At 44.8% G+C, this 16,795-nt stretch overlaps 1 protein-coding gene across 1 annotated transcript in view; it reads right to left on the bottom strand.

The window, feature by feature from the left end:
* Window positions 1–16,795, bottom strand: part of LOC133107871 (contactin-5-like) — a 242,674-nt gene that overhangs the window by 32,914 nt on the left and 192,965 nt on the right. Inside the window, 3 exon segments of the mRNA XM_061217139.1 lie at window positions 4,029–4,204; window positions 4,430–4,554; window positions 15,316–15,460. Of these exon segments, the coding sequence (XP_061073123.1) occupies window positions 4,029–4,204; window positions 4,430–4,554; window positions 15,316–15,460 (446 nt within the window).

The raw sequence follows: 16,795 nt of genomic DNA, 5'->3' as shown, positions 1-16,795 counted from the left end.
AGAGGAGGAGGAGATGGAAGGGGGGTGAAAAAAAGAAAGTCAAACAGAAGGCCAATAAAAAAAGGAAAAAAGGTTGAGCAGGTCCCCAAAAGGAAGGCAATCTGTGCCTTTACGCAATAGGCAACAGCTGCACTGACATCCAATTAACCTCAGCACAGCCTGCCATGCAGGACAGGAGGGGGCTGAGGGCCTCTCAGGCCAGGGGAGACCGCTCATGTTCCAGAGAGTGGCTAAACCTCCACCACTCCACCCCTCTACCCCTCCACCCCTCCATCACTCCACCCCTCTACCCCTCCACCCCTCCATCACTCCACCCCTCCACCACTCCACCCCTCTACCCCTCCACCACTCTACCCTCCACCCCTCCACCCCTCCACCTCTCCACCCCTCCACCCCTCCTCCCCCGCAGCCCCGCTACACCCCCCGTGCCGTCGCCAGTGCACAACGCACTGTCGCGGGAGACGGTTAAATATGCGAATAACAGGAAATCATCAGCGACGGCATTATGCAGCTGTAATGGAACACTGAAACTCATAAAGGAACGGCCTGAAATTACACTCACACAGCATTTTATTCAGACGGCAAATAGTTGAACTCCTAACTGTGAATGCAACGTGTTTGACAATATAATTAAAGCGGGCTGCTTTTGGGTTTGAATACCTCTCCTCTTTTTGTAGTCTTCTTGTCTCTAATAGCCTCTCCTCTCCTCTGCTTCTCGTACGTACGTCATGGCGTGTGCATTACATTCTCATTGCTTGTCTCTTGAAAATAATTAACTGCACTTAGGTTAATGCAGTTAATGAACCCAGGGCCGCACTCTCAACTCAGAAATCCCAATTATATCAGCCCGGTGACGGCTGCGTATTTCAACACTGAGAGGGAATAGTGTAAAGTGGTGTTAAAGATCTCGCCTGAAGAAGAATCTAAATATTCTCACATAGCGTGGTGGCCGGTTAAGAGACAAACACATCATTTCTGACACAGTTTTTACAGTGGGCAAAGTTTTACCCACCTTCAAGTGGCAATCTATGAACTTTTTCAAATGAACAAATACCATATTGGAGACATACTGTATTCCCTCTGGCATTTCTCCAGCAATGACCATTGACACCTGCGTTGTTTAATTTCTATATATTCCAATTTTATATATGAAATAATGTAGGTATCTGAAAAAAGTGCAGGGCCCATCACATTTCTGCCGTGTATGGAAATGTGTGCATGGAAACCAAGGAAACCTGGAAACTGTTGCGAGTGCGGAGATGCATCGTTTGTGTGACACATACACTCAGTGAGCACTTTATTAGGTATTTATTAGACTTAGCCTATCCACTGAAAAGGTTTGACGCGTTGTGTGTTCAGAGATGCTCTTCTGCATACCACTGTTGTAATGTGTGGTCGTTTGCATTACTGTCACCTTCCTGTCAGCTTTGACCAGTCCGGCCCTTCTCCTCTGACCTCTCTCATTAACAAGGCATTTCTGCCCGCAGTACTGCTGCTCACTGGATGCTTTTTGTTATTCGCTGCAAACTCTGCGGTGCATGAAAATCCCAGGAGATCAGCAGTTTCTGAGATACTCAAAATACCCTGTCAGCCATCAACAATCATTCCACAGTTAAAGACGCTTAGATCGCATTTCTTCCCCATTCTGACATTTAGTCTAAAAAACAGCTGAACCTCTTCACCATTTTTCCATGCTTTTTTGCCTTTAGCTGCTGCCACATGATTTACTGATTCAATATTTGCATTAACAAGCTGGTGTACTGGTGTACCTAATAAAGTGCTCACTGAGTTTATGTCTGGCAGTGACGCAGGAGAGTTTGAGCCGCATAAACACACGAGGAGGAGAAGTTTGAGCACAGTTGTCTTTGTAACTTTACCACAATGGATGAAAGTACAAGTAGTAAAGTGATGGAAATAAGGAAACTACCCAGACAGTCAGAAGAAGGAAAATGTGTGAGAAGGCTGTATATTGCTGAGAACTATGGGAATTGAAGTGTAGAACAGACCTGTAATGATCGCCAGTCACCATGTCTGGTCGCCAAATCTACCAAAAGGAAATCTTTTGCCAGTTTAATATTCAACACAGACCAACTGGAAGGTAACCAGACAGGAGTCTACCCCCTGCCTGAACCTCAAGGAACTGCACTGAAGTTCAGCGGGAGTCAGAACCCTGGGACAGAGGTCTGCCCCGCTACAGACGATGTTATTTTTCCAAACGCTCTTTTCAAAAAAACTATTCTTGATGTTGAGCAGACCACCTCAGTTCCCCTTTTCATCCCTAGAGCAACAAGAAAGTCATGAAAGATCTGAGGAAAGTCTCTACCCACACAGAATACTCTTAGAGTCTTAACTAAAACTCTCTATTTCTCACCAGAACTGATGTACACAGCCAAAGCTTTCTTCACAACAAGGGGATCTGAAAAATATTGATGTGCTGTATCCTTCAACTAAACACATCACTCTCTTTGTAAGAAGCATTAGAAGGATACAAGCATTTCTGTCAGCATTTGGTGTGTAACAGATAGCAGTCTTTACCCTCTGTTTTGTTAAAACTGCACTAGATACGTATATATTTATCCTGTAGGCCACCTCTGGGAATCTGACCGGTTATTAATTTACACACAAAATCAATAACATGACCAAGGATTGGTTATGGCATTTGTTTTGCACCAATCAGTGGTTGTGTTATTAGATTTGAAACGCAGTCACGCAGTATTACGCTGTGGGAGGGACTTCTTCCCAGCATGCACTGCAACCGCTTCATTTCCATCTTTGGCCTTGATAAATATGTACTGTAAGTAATAACTTAAGGTCTTCAGCTCATGTTTTCTCTGGGATTTGGGAAACCAATGTGAGGACCTGGACAAATATGCCTATGGAGTAATCCTGATGTAAGATCAGTCTTCCCCTGGTCATTTCCTCACCTTATCCATTATGAGATAAAAAGCCAAACTGACCCCAGATCAGTACTCAGTGATTCAGAAATCGCCTTTACGCCTGGCATTAACACGCATTTTGGGTGATCAGATTTCCGGGCAACCGCTCGACCACATAAAAATACATGCGTATAATAAACGCATCCAAGATGAATTGAGGACAAACTGTGATCCAATTTATGAACAGGTGTCCCCCAACCGCATCCAAACCTTCTCCAAACTAAAAACATTATCCTAGTTTTATACACGACTGCTCCATTACTGCTACGCCTAATCAAATCTGGTGAATTTTCCCTCAAAGTGACCTTGGATTACTCAGCACTGTAGCATTATGAATAATGCATTCCCAAAGCAGTCAGTTAACCCTCAGTCACTGGCACACAGTTCATTATGAACCCCCATGTTGCGTAATAGTGTATGTGCCATATTAATGGGTGGACTATCTCCTTCCGGACAGTTTACCACGCTAATGTTCATGACTCTAAAATTGTACCTTACTTTTACCTCCAGTATTGATTTTACCTATTTGAGTGCACTTAGGCACTTTATTTTATAATTTACTCTGAGATAAAAGTGTCACTTAAATTAATGCAGTGTAATTATACGCTGCCGTTATAGAATAATAGGTCAGGGAAAAGGGCTCCAACTCCAAGGCTCCAGGTTCAATTGGCCAGTGGGGCACTTCGGTTGGACCCCTGAGCATGGTGTTTAACGCAAATTGCTACACTCAATATCCAGCATAAATTGATTGTACATTTGTGAAGCAAAATAAATATAAACTGTGTAATTGGCTCTGCTAAATTAATTAAAGTACAAAACTGTTCGGAGCTGGGCTCAAACCAAAGATGCAAAGCTCCATTCCTGAAAGGGCCAATTATTCTGACTTAACTAAACTGCTGTATCCACAAGGGCTGCTTCACTTCTACATCAGACCACACACCAAAAAAAGTAACATTTGTAGTTGGCAGCTGTAAGACTTTATGAAACATTACCAAATCAATAAGTGATGGGGATGATAAAGTAACTAAGAGCAGAAGTTGATGCGAATCGAGTTGGCCCCGTCGTTGTAAATCCCCAGGCTTGGACACGTACTGTTTGTATGAACTCAAAATGGCCGCCCTCCTGGTTGAAGCTGAGAGGCTGCTGGTTGAGGAGCCACAGGAAGGCCACGTCCAGGGAAGGGTCGTGTTTGGCCTTGCAGCTGAGCACCACGCTCTCCCCCACCGTCACCTCCACCCGGGCTGGGCTCAGCTCCACAGTCATCGGCTCTGGAAGAAAAGCCCATGTTTTAGTCTCGTCCGCCCTCACCGAGAGTGTCCACTCTACAGAGAGGTGCCCGGGTTACCCCTGAGTCAGCAGTGGAGAGGCAGAGGCATTGCCAGAGCCAGCTCTAGGATTTTGGTGGCCCAAGATGAAAATGTACCAGACTGGGACCTTGGGTGGGGTGGTTGTCATCAATCATGGACCACACACACGCGCACCCACACTCCTACCTTTCACCCACAGGGTAGTGGTCATCTCTGCCATCCCAAACTGGTTTTCTGCTCGGCAGACATAGTTCCCCTCGTCCCCACGGCTGGAGTTCAGAATCCGAAGGGTGCTGTTCAACAGCGAGATCCTGAGGAACAGAACCCAAACAGGCACATTTCAAACCCTTACATCCTGAGGAACAGAACCCAAACAGGCACATTTCAAACCCTTACATCCTGAGGAACAGAACCCAAACAGGGATATTTCAAACCCTTACATCCTGAGGAACAGAACCCAAACAGGCACATTTCAAACCCTTACATCCTGAGGAACAGAACCCAAACAGGGATATTTCAAACCCTTACATCCTGAGGAACAGAACCCAAACAGGCACATTTCAAACCCTTACATCCTGAGGAACAGAACCCAAACAGGCACATTTCAAACCCTTACATCCTGAGGAACAGAACCCAAACAGGCACATTTCAAACCCTTACATCCTGAGGAACAGAACCTGAACAGCCACATTTCAAATCCTTATATTCTGAGGAACAGCAAATAAGCACATGTCTAAGCCTTACTGCCTTTACAGCAGGATCCTGATGAACAGAACCAAAACAAGCACATTTCAAACCCTAATAGCCTTTACAACAAATCCTGATGAACAGAACCCAAACAGGCACATGTCAAACCCTTATAGTCATTACAACAACATCCTGAGGAACAGAACCCAAACAGGCGCAAGACCCCAGCATGAGTTAACAAGGGCCATATTTAAGAAAATAATTGTGAATTGTGTGATTGCAATGTCAATGCTCTTCAAATAACTAGCTAGCTAATTCAAAATTTCAAAACTTTCTGCTACAACAACCTTTTAAACATTAACGTTAGCTACTTACCTATATTTACTTTGCATCTTGCTATTGATCAATGTACTTTACCATTGATTTATTATTACTTGCCAGCTAATTTTATTATTAATTGCTAGCTATGGGTAACCTCAGTAAGGCCAGTACTGTAGCTACTGTATATTTATGTGTTTACTATGTCTAGTAAGGCTTCGCCTCTTTTTATAGCAGACAACTACATGAGAAATGCCCACCATACTAGAGCCCTCAAAATAGTGTCCAGACTGTATTATGACTGCTGTAGAATCTCCATATGAGACAATACAGGAATTGTGATGTTAATGTGAACCTATTTTACACAGCTATACACAAACACAGAAAAGGCACTCGTCATATTGTATGTCTGAGTGCTCCTTTGTGGGGACAGAGCCGTTTGAAAGTTGTTTTGAAAGATAAAGTGCAAAAATATTGCTTTATCAAAGGATCCATAGAATACATGAATGATCTTCCCAAAAAAATTACCATTTAATCCAAGTTGCCTCTTGGATTAAATAGAAAAAAAACAGTAGTTACTTGAAGAAAAGCTCTTCATGATTATTACCATAGAAAAGTGTGACAGAAAAGAAAAGCAAATCAACCACTGTGAAATAACGAGAGTGGACTATGGAAATCTGAAACTGTCTAATGCATTTTGAAAGGTTCTTGTCCCATATTGGAATAATAATGTTTGATTCTGAATGTCCTGCTGCACTAGGAGAGGAACTGTATGTTCAGAAACATATTTTTATGAAAAATAATTTCCTAAACTAGTAGTGGAATACACATCCTGCCATACAGATGAATATGGGCAGCATACCATGTACATACTATAATAATCAAACTAACATAATAATAATAATAACAAATATATCTGATTTTTTTATCCAGAGTGAGTTACAGTTGATTAGACTAAGCAGGGAACACCCCCCCTGGAGCAATGCGGGGTTAAGGGCCTTGCTCAAGGGCCCAGCAGCTGTGCAAATCTTAGCGTGGCTACACCAGACTTAAACCACCAATCTTTTGGGTCCCAGTCATGTACCGTAGTCACTAGGCTACAGGCTGCCCCCAGCTACTGCTGTCTCAGTGCTACAGCGTGTCAACAGCCAACATATTGTACATTCCCACCCACCTTCTTTTAGAGTCAAATATCCACACGCAGCAAAGCAAACCCTTAAACTCGCATTCAATTATATCAAAACCCCAAGAAGGCCTATTAAAAGGGAACACATTCTCTGTAGTCCCTTATTCTCCGTATTAATTTGTCTCCCGCTGCTTACAGCGCTAACGGTTCTTTACATGCAGGTTTGGATAATGGAAATTGGAGTACGGAGGTGCGTGGGGGAGGGGGGTGTACTCGGTGTGACGGAAGGCAGGTGCACAGGGAAGATTTGAGAGGCTGCAGTGGTTACTGCAGAATACATTCTGTGAATTAGGTAAGGAAAGCGCATCCGAAGAGGACAAAAGAGCCAGGAAGGACAAACAATAGGACAGATGATGGCACCGTTGAGTAAACAGAATATGCAAATAAGACAGCCAGACAAAGGAACTATTGAATAAAGGAATGTCCCCTTGCGGTAAGCTTAAGTATTAATATTCAGCTTAAATACTTTGAGGTCATATGTCCACAACAAACGCTGTAAAATATGCGCAGATAGCTTGCAAATACTATTGTTTTCTTTTTTCCATGAGCTTATTGTCACTTGGTAAAAGTACATAAAAAGAACATGCTGATTACACAGAAATTGAGAATGAGACAGTTTTTTTGTGATGCGACACGCGTCCCAAACCGCGGGTTGGTCGGGTAGACGCTGATTCCTTCCATCCGTCTTTCAGACAGGAAGCTTCCGTTTTCGACGGAGGCACCCACGTCGACTACAACTAATGGGATTAACATTTTTCATTTAGAAAACAAAAGACCTGCACATTAGCGGAAATCCATGTTAATTACAAACCTTCATTAACTCGGCACAGCTGCCGGCCACAGATAAAAGCTTGCGCGTCTCGCGGTTTTTCGATTCGTGCGCCGTTCTCCTCGCTATTGAACTCCTCGCCGTCCGCAGAGGGCTTTCTTGGCACAGGCTGATGTCAGAAAATCCTTGCAGTGAGAAAGGCTGCCTAGCTAGGAAGAAGGAATTCACGCTTCAAAGGGCTTCCAACTGCTTATTTTTCTCCTGTTTTTTTTCCCCTCCTTGCTCCTGACCCGGAAATCAATCGAGGGCCGAACAGCTGTGCAGATCTTATCGTGGCTACACTGAGGCTTGAACCCGAGGTCCACCATCTTAAGGACATTCCAATCGCTTATTTTTCTCCTCTTCTTTCTTTTCCTTGCTCCTAACCTGGAAAGCGATTGAGGTCCGCCATCTTAAGGACATTCCAACCCGTTAAGTGCTCCTTTTAGAAGCTAGAAGTAGAAGTTAAGAACTCCGAAACAGGAGTGCATCCTTTGCGAAGGTATTTTTTCCTAAAGCCTCTTTCATCTTTTCCTAGCCTCTCCCGATGGGCAAGAAAGAAAAAAGAGAGGAGAAAATAAGGGATTGGAAAGAGGCCTGTATGTCTGTTGCTGACCTGCAAGAGAGGGTTCAGGTAAGCCGATAGTGTGCGAGAGATGTTCTCAGATGCTTAATAACATCAAAATATATCCTGAAATCCATTTCCACCCCGACTGAACACACAGACAGAGATTATTCTCCAGAAGGAGAGGGTTTCCAAAGGTAAATCTGACTTCACAAACATATTTTGAAAGGGAGATATTATTCTGTTGTTCCTATTATTCAAAAGATTCATGGAGACTGGTCTGTGTGGAGACTGGAAGTCATTCTGTCTGAAGATATACACATGGAAATGGCAAAGGATTTTTTAAACAGCTTGGAACGTTATTCATTTGTGATGCATATTTGAAATCCTAGCTCCCAGGTTAAATGAGTTTAATAGCAACTGAAAAATATTCAGTGGATTGAATTCAATGTGCCACTGTTATTAATTTATGTCCTAGACAAAATGTTGGCACACAATAAAATACATTCTAGTGCATTCTAAATGGCAGACAGAACTGGCACATATACAGCTTAGGGATGTTTAATAATGGCTATTAAAGTTATGGGTCCATATCTACAGTTTAATATATATAACCTGCCTTTTCATTTGTCTCTCCCTCTGTTTTGCTTTATTGCTCTCAAACGGAGTAGAAAAGTAGAAAAATGTAGTTAAAAAATAGAAAAAGCAGTTGGTGGTGGTCTTGCCCCATGGTACCGAGACAGCAAACACAATAAATGGAGATTTTGAAGAATCTGCTGTGGAATATATTGGATTAAAGCAGGAAGAGGCTCATTCATCACCATATCGTCCTCTGGAGAGCCTCTCCGGACAGACTCATCCGCACATCAATCAGGAACTCCCCTTCATCTACTAAAGTCTGAGGATTAGACATTTGGCATTTAATTAAGAATGTATTGCCTCAGGTCAGTATTTATAAGCATACATAAATCACACGCCGGACTCACACTCTCGCAAGGTTAAATGGCAATGTGCGCCTTTTACAGATGACCCCGGGAAGAGGATTATTTTCCACAGGAAGGCAGCCTCGCGGATCGATGGGCCGGCTGCCAGGCCGTCCCACAGACAGGGCGCAGGTGTGCAGAGGCACCAGGTATCCAGCAGTTACCCATCAGCCACTGCTCCCGCCAATGTTTGCGCTCCGCCAAGGTATCATGAAAGGAACCTTTTTCTACATGCGTCTGTCTGTACACTGATTACATACAAACTGCTGTCGGCTTTAATTCAAGGGGGATCTGTGCAGGAATTGCAGTCCGTACTATACATAGTACTATACACACCCGCATTTCAGGGGACTGAATGTAACTGGACAAATGAACAATCTTAAATAAAAATGGTAAATTGTTGGCATGTATATAGCGCCTTCATCAAAAGTGCTGTATAAATGATGCTCTTCATTCACCTATTCATACACACACCAATGGCGCTTGGCTGCCATGCAAGGCACCAACCAGCTCACACCCAGGGCGGAATCAAACCGGCAACCCTCCGACCGCAAGACGACAGCTCTTACCGCCTGAGCCAATGTCACCATATTATTACACAGTTGCAAATCATTTGAATTCAAAGACTATACAGTGCAGAGACATGCACAGACACTGCCATTTAGACCTTTCAGCTGGACACTGAACAGCAGTGAGAAAGTTATCACCACGCAGGCATCTGGTACATTTCCTGGAGAAGCAGCGGTCTCTGCCCCTGAAAGTGGCTCAGGGCCCAGATGCTGAGATCGAACAGGCCCTGCACCTCCCTCCCTTCCACCGTTTAAACGCACGAGTCTCCGCCGCCATGCTTCAAGAGCAGATCCCAGCGGTTATTTCACACAATAAATCGCCTGGAGCGCCGCATCTCTCCACAGTCAGCAGAAAAGTCTCTAAATAACCCTGGTACGTCCGCTGGCAGTCTGAGCATGCTCAGTGATAAATAACCAGGGTGCCCGGGACTTGGGGGGGGGGGTCATGTGCCCCCTAAGCAGTGGAGGACCAAATCAAACTCTGGCCTTCCCATGATGCCATGCACCCAGCGCGCAGTCGATAGTGTAATGGATCGGTCTCACTGGGGGTAGGACAGCAACCAAAAAAACAAAAACAGTTTCATTAGACAGAATGAGGCTCCGTTGGTGACACACATCGATTCGTTCACAGGGAAGATCTATTTATCATGGCTACGCGCGCCTCAGTGACCAACGGCCACATTTGAAATTCCATACATGACGTAGCGTGTTATCAGGGACCTTCTACAGTGGTACTTACGGTGATGGATTTCACCGCAGACAGAGAAAACCTTTATATTTTCTTTCTTCAACTGGGGAGAGACCACAATATGAGAGGAAACTAACTAACCTACACAGTATGCACAAATCAAACTGCAAAGCAAAATCTGTGAAATGACTGAAGCCAAATAATTGAATAATTTAATAATCTAATCGATGTTTACCATGGTAACAATTGAAGTACAATGTTCTGCCAGTGAAGGGAACTGGTGGTTCCATAATTTGGGGGACAAATTCTCCTCTGTACTCTGATCTGTTCCCTGTGAACACACACACACACACGCAGGTGAATAAATGATTGTAGATAAATAGACGATCAGTGCCGTGATTCGACAGGAAGCCAGTCCCAGTCACGTGACTGATGTGCGGCCATTTTGTTCATCTGAAGGAAGGAGCTTTTGCTCACTGTTAATATCCGCAGCAACAGCGCACTTCCTGCAAGACCTTGGCTGATCTTCCCGCGTCTGCTCTCTCTGTTCCTGCTTTGAGAACATACATGAGAAACAAGACCAGCAGTCTCGGCAGTATAGCAGCCTGCCAGGTCATCTACGAGAGCACTAACTGCTGAAGCGCTAAAGCACGAGACACTCACACACAACCTGGCTCACCATTATTTTAGATTGTGAGCAGTACCTTCAAAAAAAAAGAAAAGAAAAAAAAAAAGAACAAAAGGCAAAAAAAACCTGCTGGATTTTGACAACTGTGCCTCTTAACAAGGGAAAATAAAAAATACGTGTAACCTACCATAGCGGGGAAAACACAGCAACAGCGCCGGATGTATCAGAAGGAACACATAAAAGGGCCGTGTGCTTATCAGAAGCCAGATAATAAATCCTCATTAGGTAGCAACAACCATTCCGGCGCAACCCTTCCTAGCTATTATCCAGAGAAGCCTAGCGGTCCCCTATCTCACATAACACAGAGATAATGCGCTTCCTTCAGTCTGCTCATTCTCAGAGCCAGCGACGTCCATCATCAAGGTCCTCTAAAATCAACTACGCCCCCCCCAAACCATGTCCCTAAAACCGTGTATAACCTTGATAATGCAATGATAGGCCATTGAAACATAAGGCGCGTTTGGTCTCCACATCTGACTGCAACTGCTGTTTCTTTCATAATTGGGACTATTTTATATTTTAACATATGTGCTTTAATCTCGTAAAATGAGCCTAATTAAATTCCCATCTACAGTAACTCCTGCCTCTTCAGGACCGTCTGTACATTCCACTGTGTTTTCAAAGTGAAAACAGTCTAATGTCAAAACTCACAAAGTAAACTTGCACAGGAAATGTGAAGGAGAGATAGCGTTAACTTTCCATGATAAAAGGTTTGCTTCACTGCAATCGTATTTAGTTAATGCTATTATGGTACCGACTTAATATTATTGTCATGGTTCCAAGGACATTTTTCGTAACTGAAATATGCCTGAAAATGTAAAAGAAAGGACCCATATCTGAACACAACAGAAAACATTTTTGTTATCTCCTGCTTCTCTCTAGGGTGGACTTATCGACCATACAAAAATAGCAAACAATGGAAAAAAAGAATCACCACAGAAGAAATGGTGAAATATGAAAAACAAATGTGAATAATGTACAAATGATCACACAGAAATGCGCACAGAGTGTGTTGCTTTGTGATTTAATGGACCCCTCCTTGCTAGCCTACAACGGTTTCAAGACCACAATCCTGCTTTCCCTAGGCGGTTTGAAAATCCGTTACCTTGGTTACTTCACGTGCCTCCCGTAACCTCTAACAGTCTGATCCAATCAGTTACAGTACAAACCTGACAAACAACCAAATCGCATGAAATCCCTGGAATGAGAGAATGTTTTTTTTTTCCCAGTACAACCCACCCACTCTCAGTGTAGTCCTGATCTATTCTTCCAGCCCACTTAACTCTCCACCGTGCGCCGACAGAGAGAGAGCACAATGTGGACAATACCCGCCTTGTGGGATATAACAGCATGCATTATGGGATATACTGTAATTGCATGCATTGTGAGATGTAAGATAATGCATTATGGGATATACTGCAACAGCATGCACTGCGGGATATAACAGCATGCATTATGGGATATGTCACGCTGCATTGTGGGACATGAGAAGTAACGAGTGTTGGGGAAACAGAGGGTACAGGGCCCATCGCAAGCGAGCCCATTTTCCTCAGAAAGCAATACGCAGCAAGCATTCAAATTTCCATTAGTGTCTTGTCAGGGCTAAATTAGTACACGCGCGGCACTGAGACATGGATTGTTTGGAAACGAGTAAAGCGTGAAATCAGAATTAGAGCAAACACGGAACTGAGAGGAAGCAGACAGCAGGTCACGCACGGACAGGTGTGAACGCATGTCCACATGCACACGCGCACGTGTGTGCAAGCACACGCATGTAACCAGCAGAGCTGCACACGGGCAGGCTTACAGAGCAGCATTGCTCTTATCAGTCAACATCTTTAAAGGTACAATAGGTTATTTAGGACTTCTAACAGTCAAGAATAGCAGCAACAAACACCTTCAAACCACAACACTGTTTATCCCTCCCCCTTCTCTGTGAACGCGCTGATGTTGAAACTCCCCCTTCCTCTCTCCTTCCTCTCTCACACCCCCCCGCCATTGGCTGTGGTAATGAGAACCATTTTTCAACCAATGAGCTTGAATTATTGTATAGCCATACGTTTTGTTACAGAGTGTCGGTCCGTCAACTGTATATTTTGAAACCCAAATTTAAGGACTATAAACACAGGCAGAGGGTGAGTCAACACGTCAGTGAGCCTTCTTAAATGATAGGAAGGGATTTACAATGGTCTTGTAACGATGTTTTAACACAAACATCTTACCTATTCTACCTATAATGCCTTGCCAAATTAGGACTCACAACCTATTTTATCAATGCAAATGACCTGATGTGCACACACGTACGGGCATGCACACACACACTCACATGACCATGCACTCACACACACACACGCTCACGCACACATTTACCTCAGTTTCCACTCATTTCTCACTAATGGCTTTGCTTCAAAGTGCTATATCATTTTTTGATAGGAACTACATTTTATGAAGACTTTTGCCAGAGGAAGAATAATACAGTTGCCAAACAGTGATTATGGAGGGGCTTCCTGTTTTCCTAGGAGCGAAATGAAGGAGATAACAGACCTGTGCCAGAACACAGGAGAGTTTGTTTTCCGTTGGGCTTTCAGGAGCAATCAACACTGATCAATCATTTCTGCACCAGCCCAAATGTTGACCAAGTGTCAACAACCTAAGATATCTTGCAAGTAGGGCATTGTGGGATACCCCGCAATTATCTTTCCAGGCAGGTACCACCTCCAGGAAGTGGATGGCATTCACTTGCAAGCCACAGCTGGTGTGTCTTCCTCCCAGAAAACTGTGGAATGCCCCAAGCACGCTCCTACAATCTGCTGTTGTTATTACCAACAATTATGCACCTTCAGATCCTGTCAATAAGCTCTTGATTAGTTTTGCGGAAATATGTTAAAAAGCTCTGATACCCATAAGGGCTCATAGCGGGGCTTAGCAACCCAAGGCAGTTTGTTTGAGAACTTCATTACATTACATGACACTATAAGTAATTTGGCTGACGCTTTTATCAAAAGTGATTTACAGTTGATTAGACTAAGCAGGAGACAATCCCCCCAGGAGCAATACAGGGTTAAGGACATTGCTCAAGGGCCCAACGGCTGTGCAGATCTTATTGTGGCTACAGTGGGGATGGAACTACCAACCTTGCACACTTATGCTATCGCAATTTTGCAACTACTACACATCTGTAAGATGAACAATATGGGTGAAGAGTAAGGCCAACCCAATGTGTTTTGAAAATATATATTTTTTCAGTTGAGTAACACACAAAAGTAGGCTTTCTTTGCTGATGGATTGATAAAAATATCTCTTAACAACAGTAGAAAAAATCAAGAGCAACATAACCTTGGGCAACACTGTAAGAAAGAATATTTTTACTCTGAATTGACAAGGTCTAAAGGTTAAATATGAAGGTTTCCTTTTAAACTGGCAAGACTTAATCAACATTCAGCCTTAATTGTCACTTGCAATGCATGTGGAGACGTGTGTGACGCGTGTGTGGAGGTGTGTGTGCAGGTGTGTGTGGAGGTGTGTGTGGAGGCGTGTGTGACGTGTGTGGAGGTGTGTGTGGAGGAGTGTGTGAGACGTGTGTGGAGGAGTGTGTGAGATGTGTGTGAAGGTGTGTGTGGAGGTGTGTGGAGGCGTGTGTGATGCATGTGTGGAGGTGTGTGTGCAGGCGTGTGTGAGACGTGTGTGGACGTGTGTGTGCAGGCGTGTGTGGAGGTGTGTGTGGAGGCATGTGTGAGACATGTGTGGAAGTGTGTCTGGAGGTGTGTGTGAGACGTGTGTGGAGGTGTGTGAGGTGTGTGTGGAGGTGTGTGAGGTGTGTGTGGAGGTGTGCATGAGGTGTGTGTGGAGGCGTGAGTGAGACGTGAGTGAGACGTGTGTGGAGGAGTGTGTGAGATGTGTGAGACGTGTGGAGGTGTGTGTGAGGTGTGTGTGGAGGTGTGTGAGGTGTGTGTGGAGGTGTGTGAGGTGTGTGTGGAGGTGTGTGTGGAGGTGTGCATGAGGTGTGTGTGGAGGTGTGTGAGGTGTGTGTGGAGGTGTGCATGAGGTGTGTGTGGAGGTGTGCATGAGGTGTGTGTGAGATGTGTGTGAGGTGTGTGTGAGGTGTGTGTGGAGGTGTGTGTGAGACGTGTGTGGAGGTGTGTGTGGAGGTGTGTGAAGGTGTGCGTGGAGGTGTGTGTGAGGTGTGTGTGGAGGTGTGTGTGGAGGTGTGTGTGAGATGTGTGAGACGTGTGGAGGTGTGTGTGAGGTGTGTGTGGAGGTGTGTGAGGTGTGTGTGGAGGTGTGTGAGGTGTGTGTGGAGGTGTGTGTGAGATGTGTGTGAGGTGTGTGTGAGGTGTGTGTGGAGGTGTGTGTGAGACGTGTGTGGAGGTGTGTGTGGAGGTGTGTGAAGGTGTGCGTGGAGGTGTGTGTGAGGTGTGTGTGGAGGTGTGTGTGGAGGTGTGCATGAGATGTGTGTGAGGTGTGTGTGAGATGTGTGGAGGTGTGTGTGAGGTGTGTGTGGAGGCGTGTGTGGAGGTGTGTGTGGAGGCGTGTGTGGAGGTGTGTGGGGAGGCGTGTGGAGGCGTCTCAGTGTGGAGTACCTCTTGCTGGGCTGCATCCTGCGGTCCCCTCTCCTCCAGGTGATGCGGGGTTTGGGCGAGGCGCGGGGCTTGCACTCCAGGGACACGTCCTTCCCCACGGTGGCGATGACACGTGCGGGACTGGGGGGGAAGACAGGCACGGACGCTGGCCAAAAGAGACAGGCACAGGAGACACACTGAGCTCCGAGGTGCCATCTTAGCTCCCCGACCATCTCCGAAAACGTCCCTTCATAAAAAAACCCGTCCTGTTTATCTAACGTCTGTGTTACATAAACGCATCCCAGACGTCTTCTGAATGCAGGCCAAAAGGTGACACAGCAATCTTCTACGGAGGTAGACCCTCGACGTTAAACTCAATGTCATCATCATGATGGATTTTTATCTTTATAACATTTTAATGTTAGGCAGTGAGAGCTGTGTCTAGACAGGATGTGCTGTATAGAGACCTGGGTTCAAATAGTATGTTTCTGGATTCAAATTCTACTCTGCATTTGACTATGCTTGCCTGGTGCATTGGAACAAATTAAATGATCCGACAGGGGTAAAGCCCTGTGCATGTGCTCCTCCTTGCAGACTCAAATGCACCAGGAATGATCCATAGAGCACAGAAAAGCATTCAAATCCGAAATGAATACTATTTGAGCCCAGGTCTGGCTGTATCTAGGCAGTGTGTCTGCCAAGATATGCATATCCTTTCAGTGAACAGGGAACACTTTCTATCAACAGCATCAGGAAAGAAGAGGCAGATAAACTGCCTTCAGCAGTCATGTAATCAGATTTAACTTTCAATAAGAATTAAGGGATTATTCATATTAAGACCAGGTAATGAAATCATACAGCCAGTGCCAGTCCAGATATCCTTTTTGCATTTTTATTTGTAATGGTGCTTGGCAGGTTTGTGCAGCAATCTGGGGACGAGGTAAAAGGGTCCACTGATCAAATAAGCAAGACCACCAGGCAGGGACAATCACGAACAATTTATACTTACACAGCGGAGCTTTCAGTGTGAAATCAGGTCTCACAGAGGGCCTTTAACTCTAGTGCATATCTCCCTGCTGTACTAAGAGTGGATATAGGGGCAGCCTGTGGCCTACTAGCTAAGGTACATGACTCGGACCCGGAAGGTTGGTGGTTAACGATAAGATCCGTGCAGCTCCTGGGCCCTAGTGCAAGGCCCTTAACCCCACATTGCTCCAGGGGGCACTGTCACTTCAGATAAAAGCGTCGGCTAAATAACATCATAATTAAACTGTGGTATTTGGGTTGTGCACGTGAAGCTAATGAATATTAGACTACTACTCGAGGTACTACAGCAGCTGATACTAAACAAGGATCACAACAGCAAGCGTATCTCCAAAAAGCAAACTGCAGGGCTGTTCCCTGGAGAGATGACGTAAGCAACGGCTAACCCTTCTGTGGTTCTCTTCCTGCGTTAATACAGGGAGTGACGAAGCACGGCAGCAATCACACACTGATAGGC

This window comes from Conger conger, chromosome 13 (assembly GCF_963514075.1).
Source record: "Conger conger chromosome 13, fConCon1.1, whole genome shotgun sequence".
In the NCBI taxonomy this organism is placed as follows: domain Eukaryota; kingdom Metazoa; phylum Chordata; class Actinopteri; order Anguilliformes; family Congridae; genus Conger; species Conger conger.
Note: the sequence above shows the minus strand (reverse complement) of the source record. Positions and strands in the feature narration are given on the sequence as shown.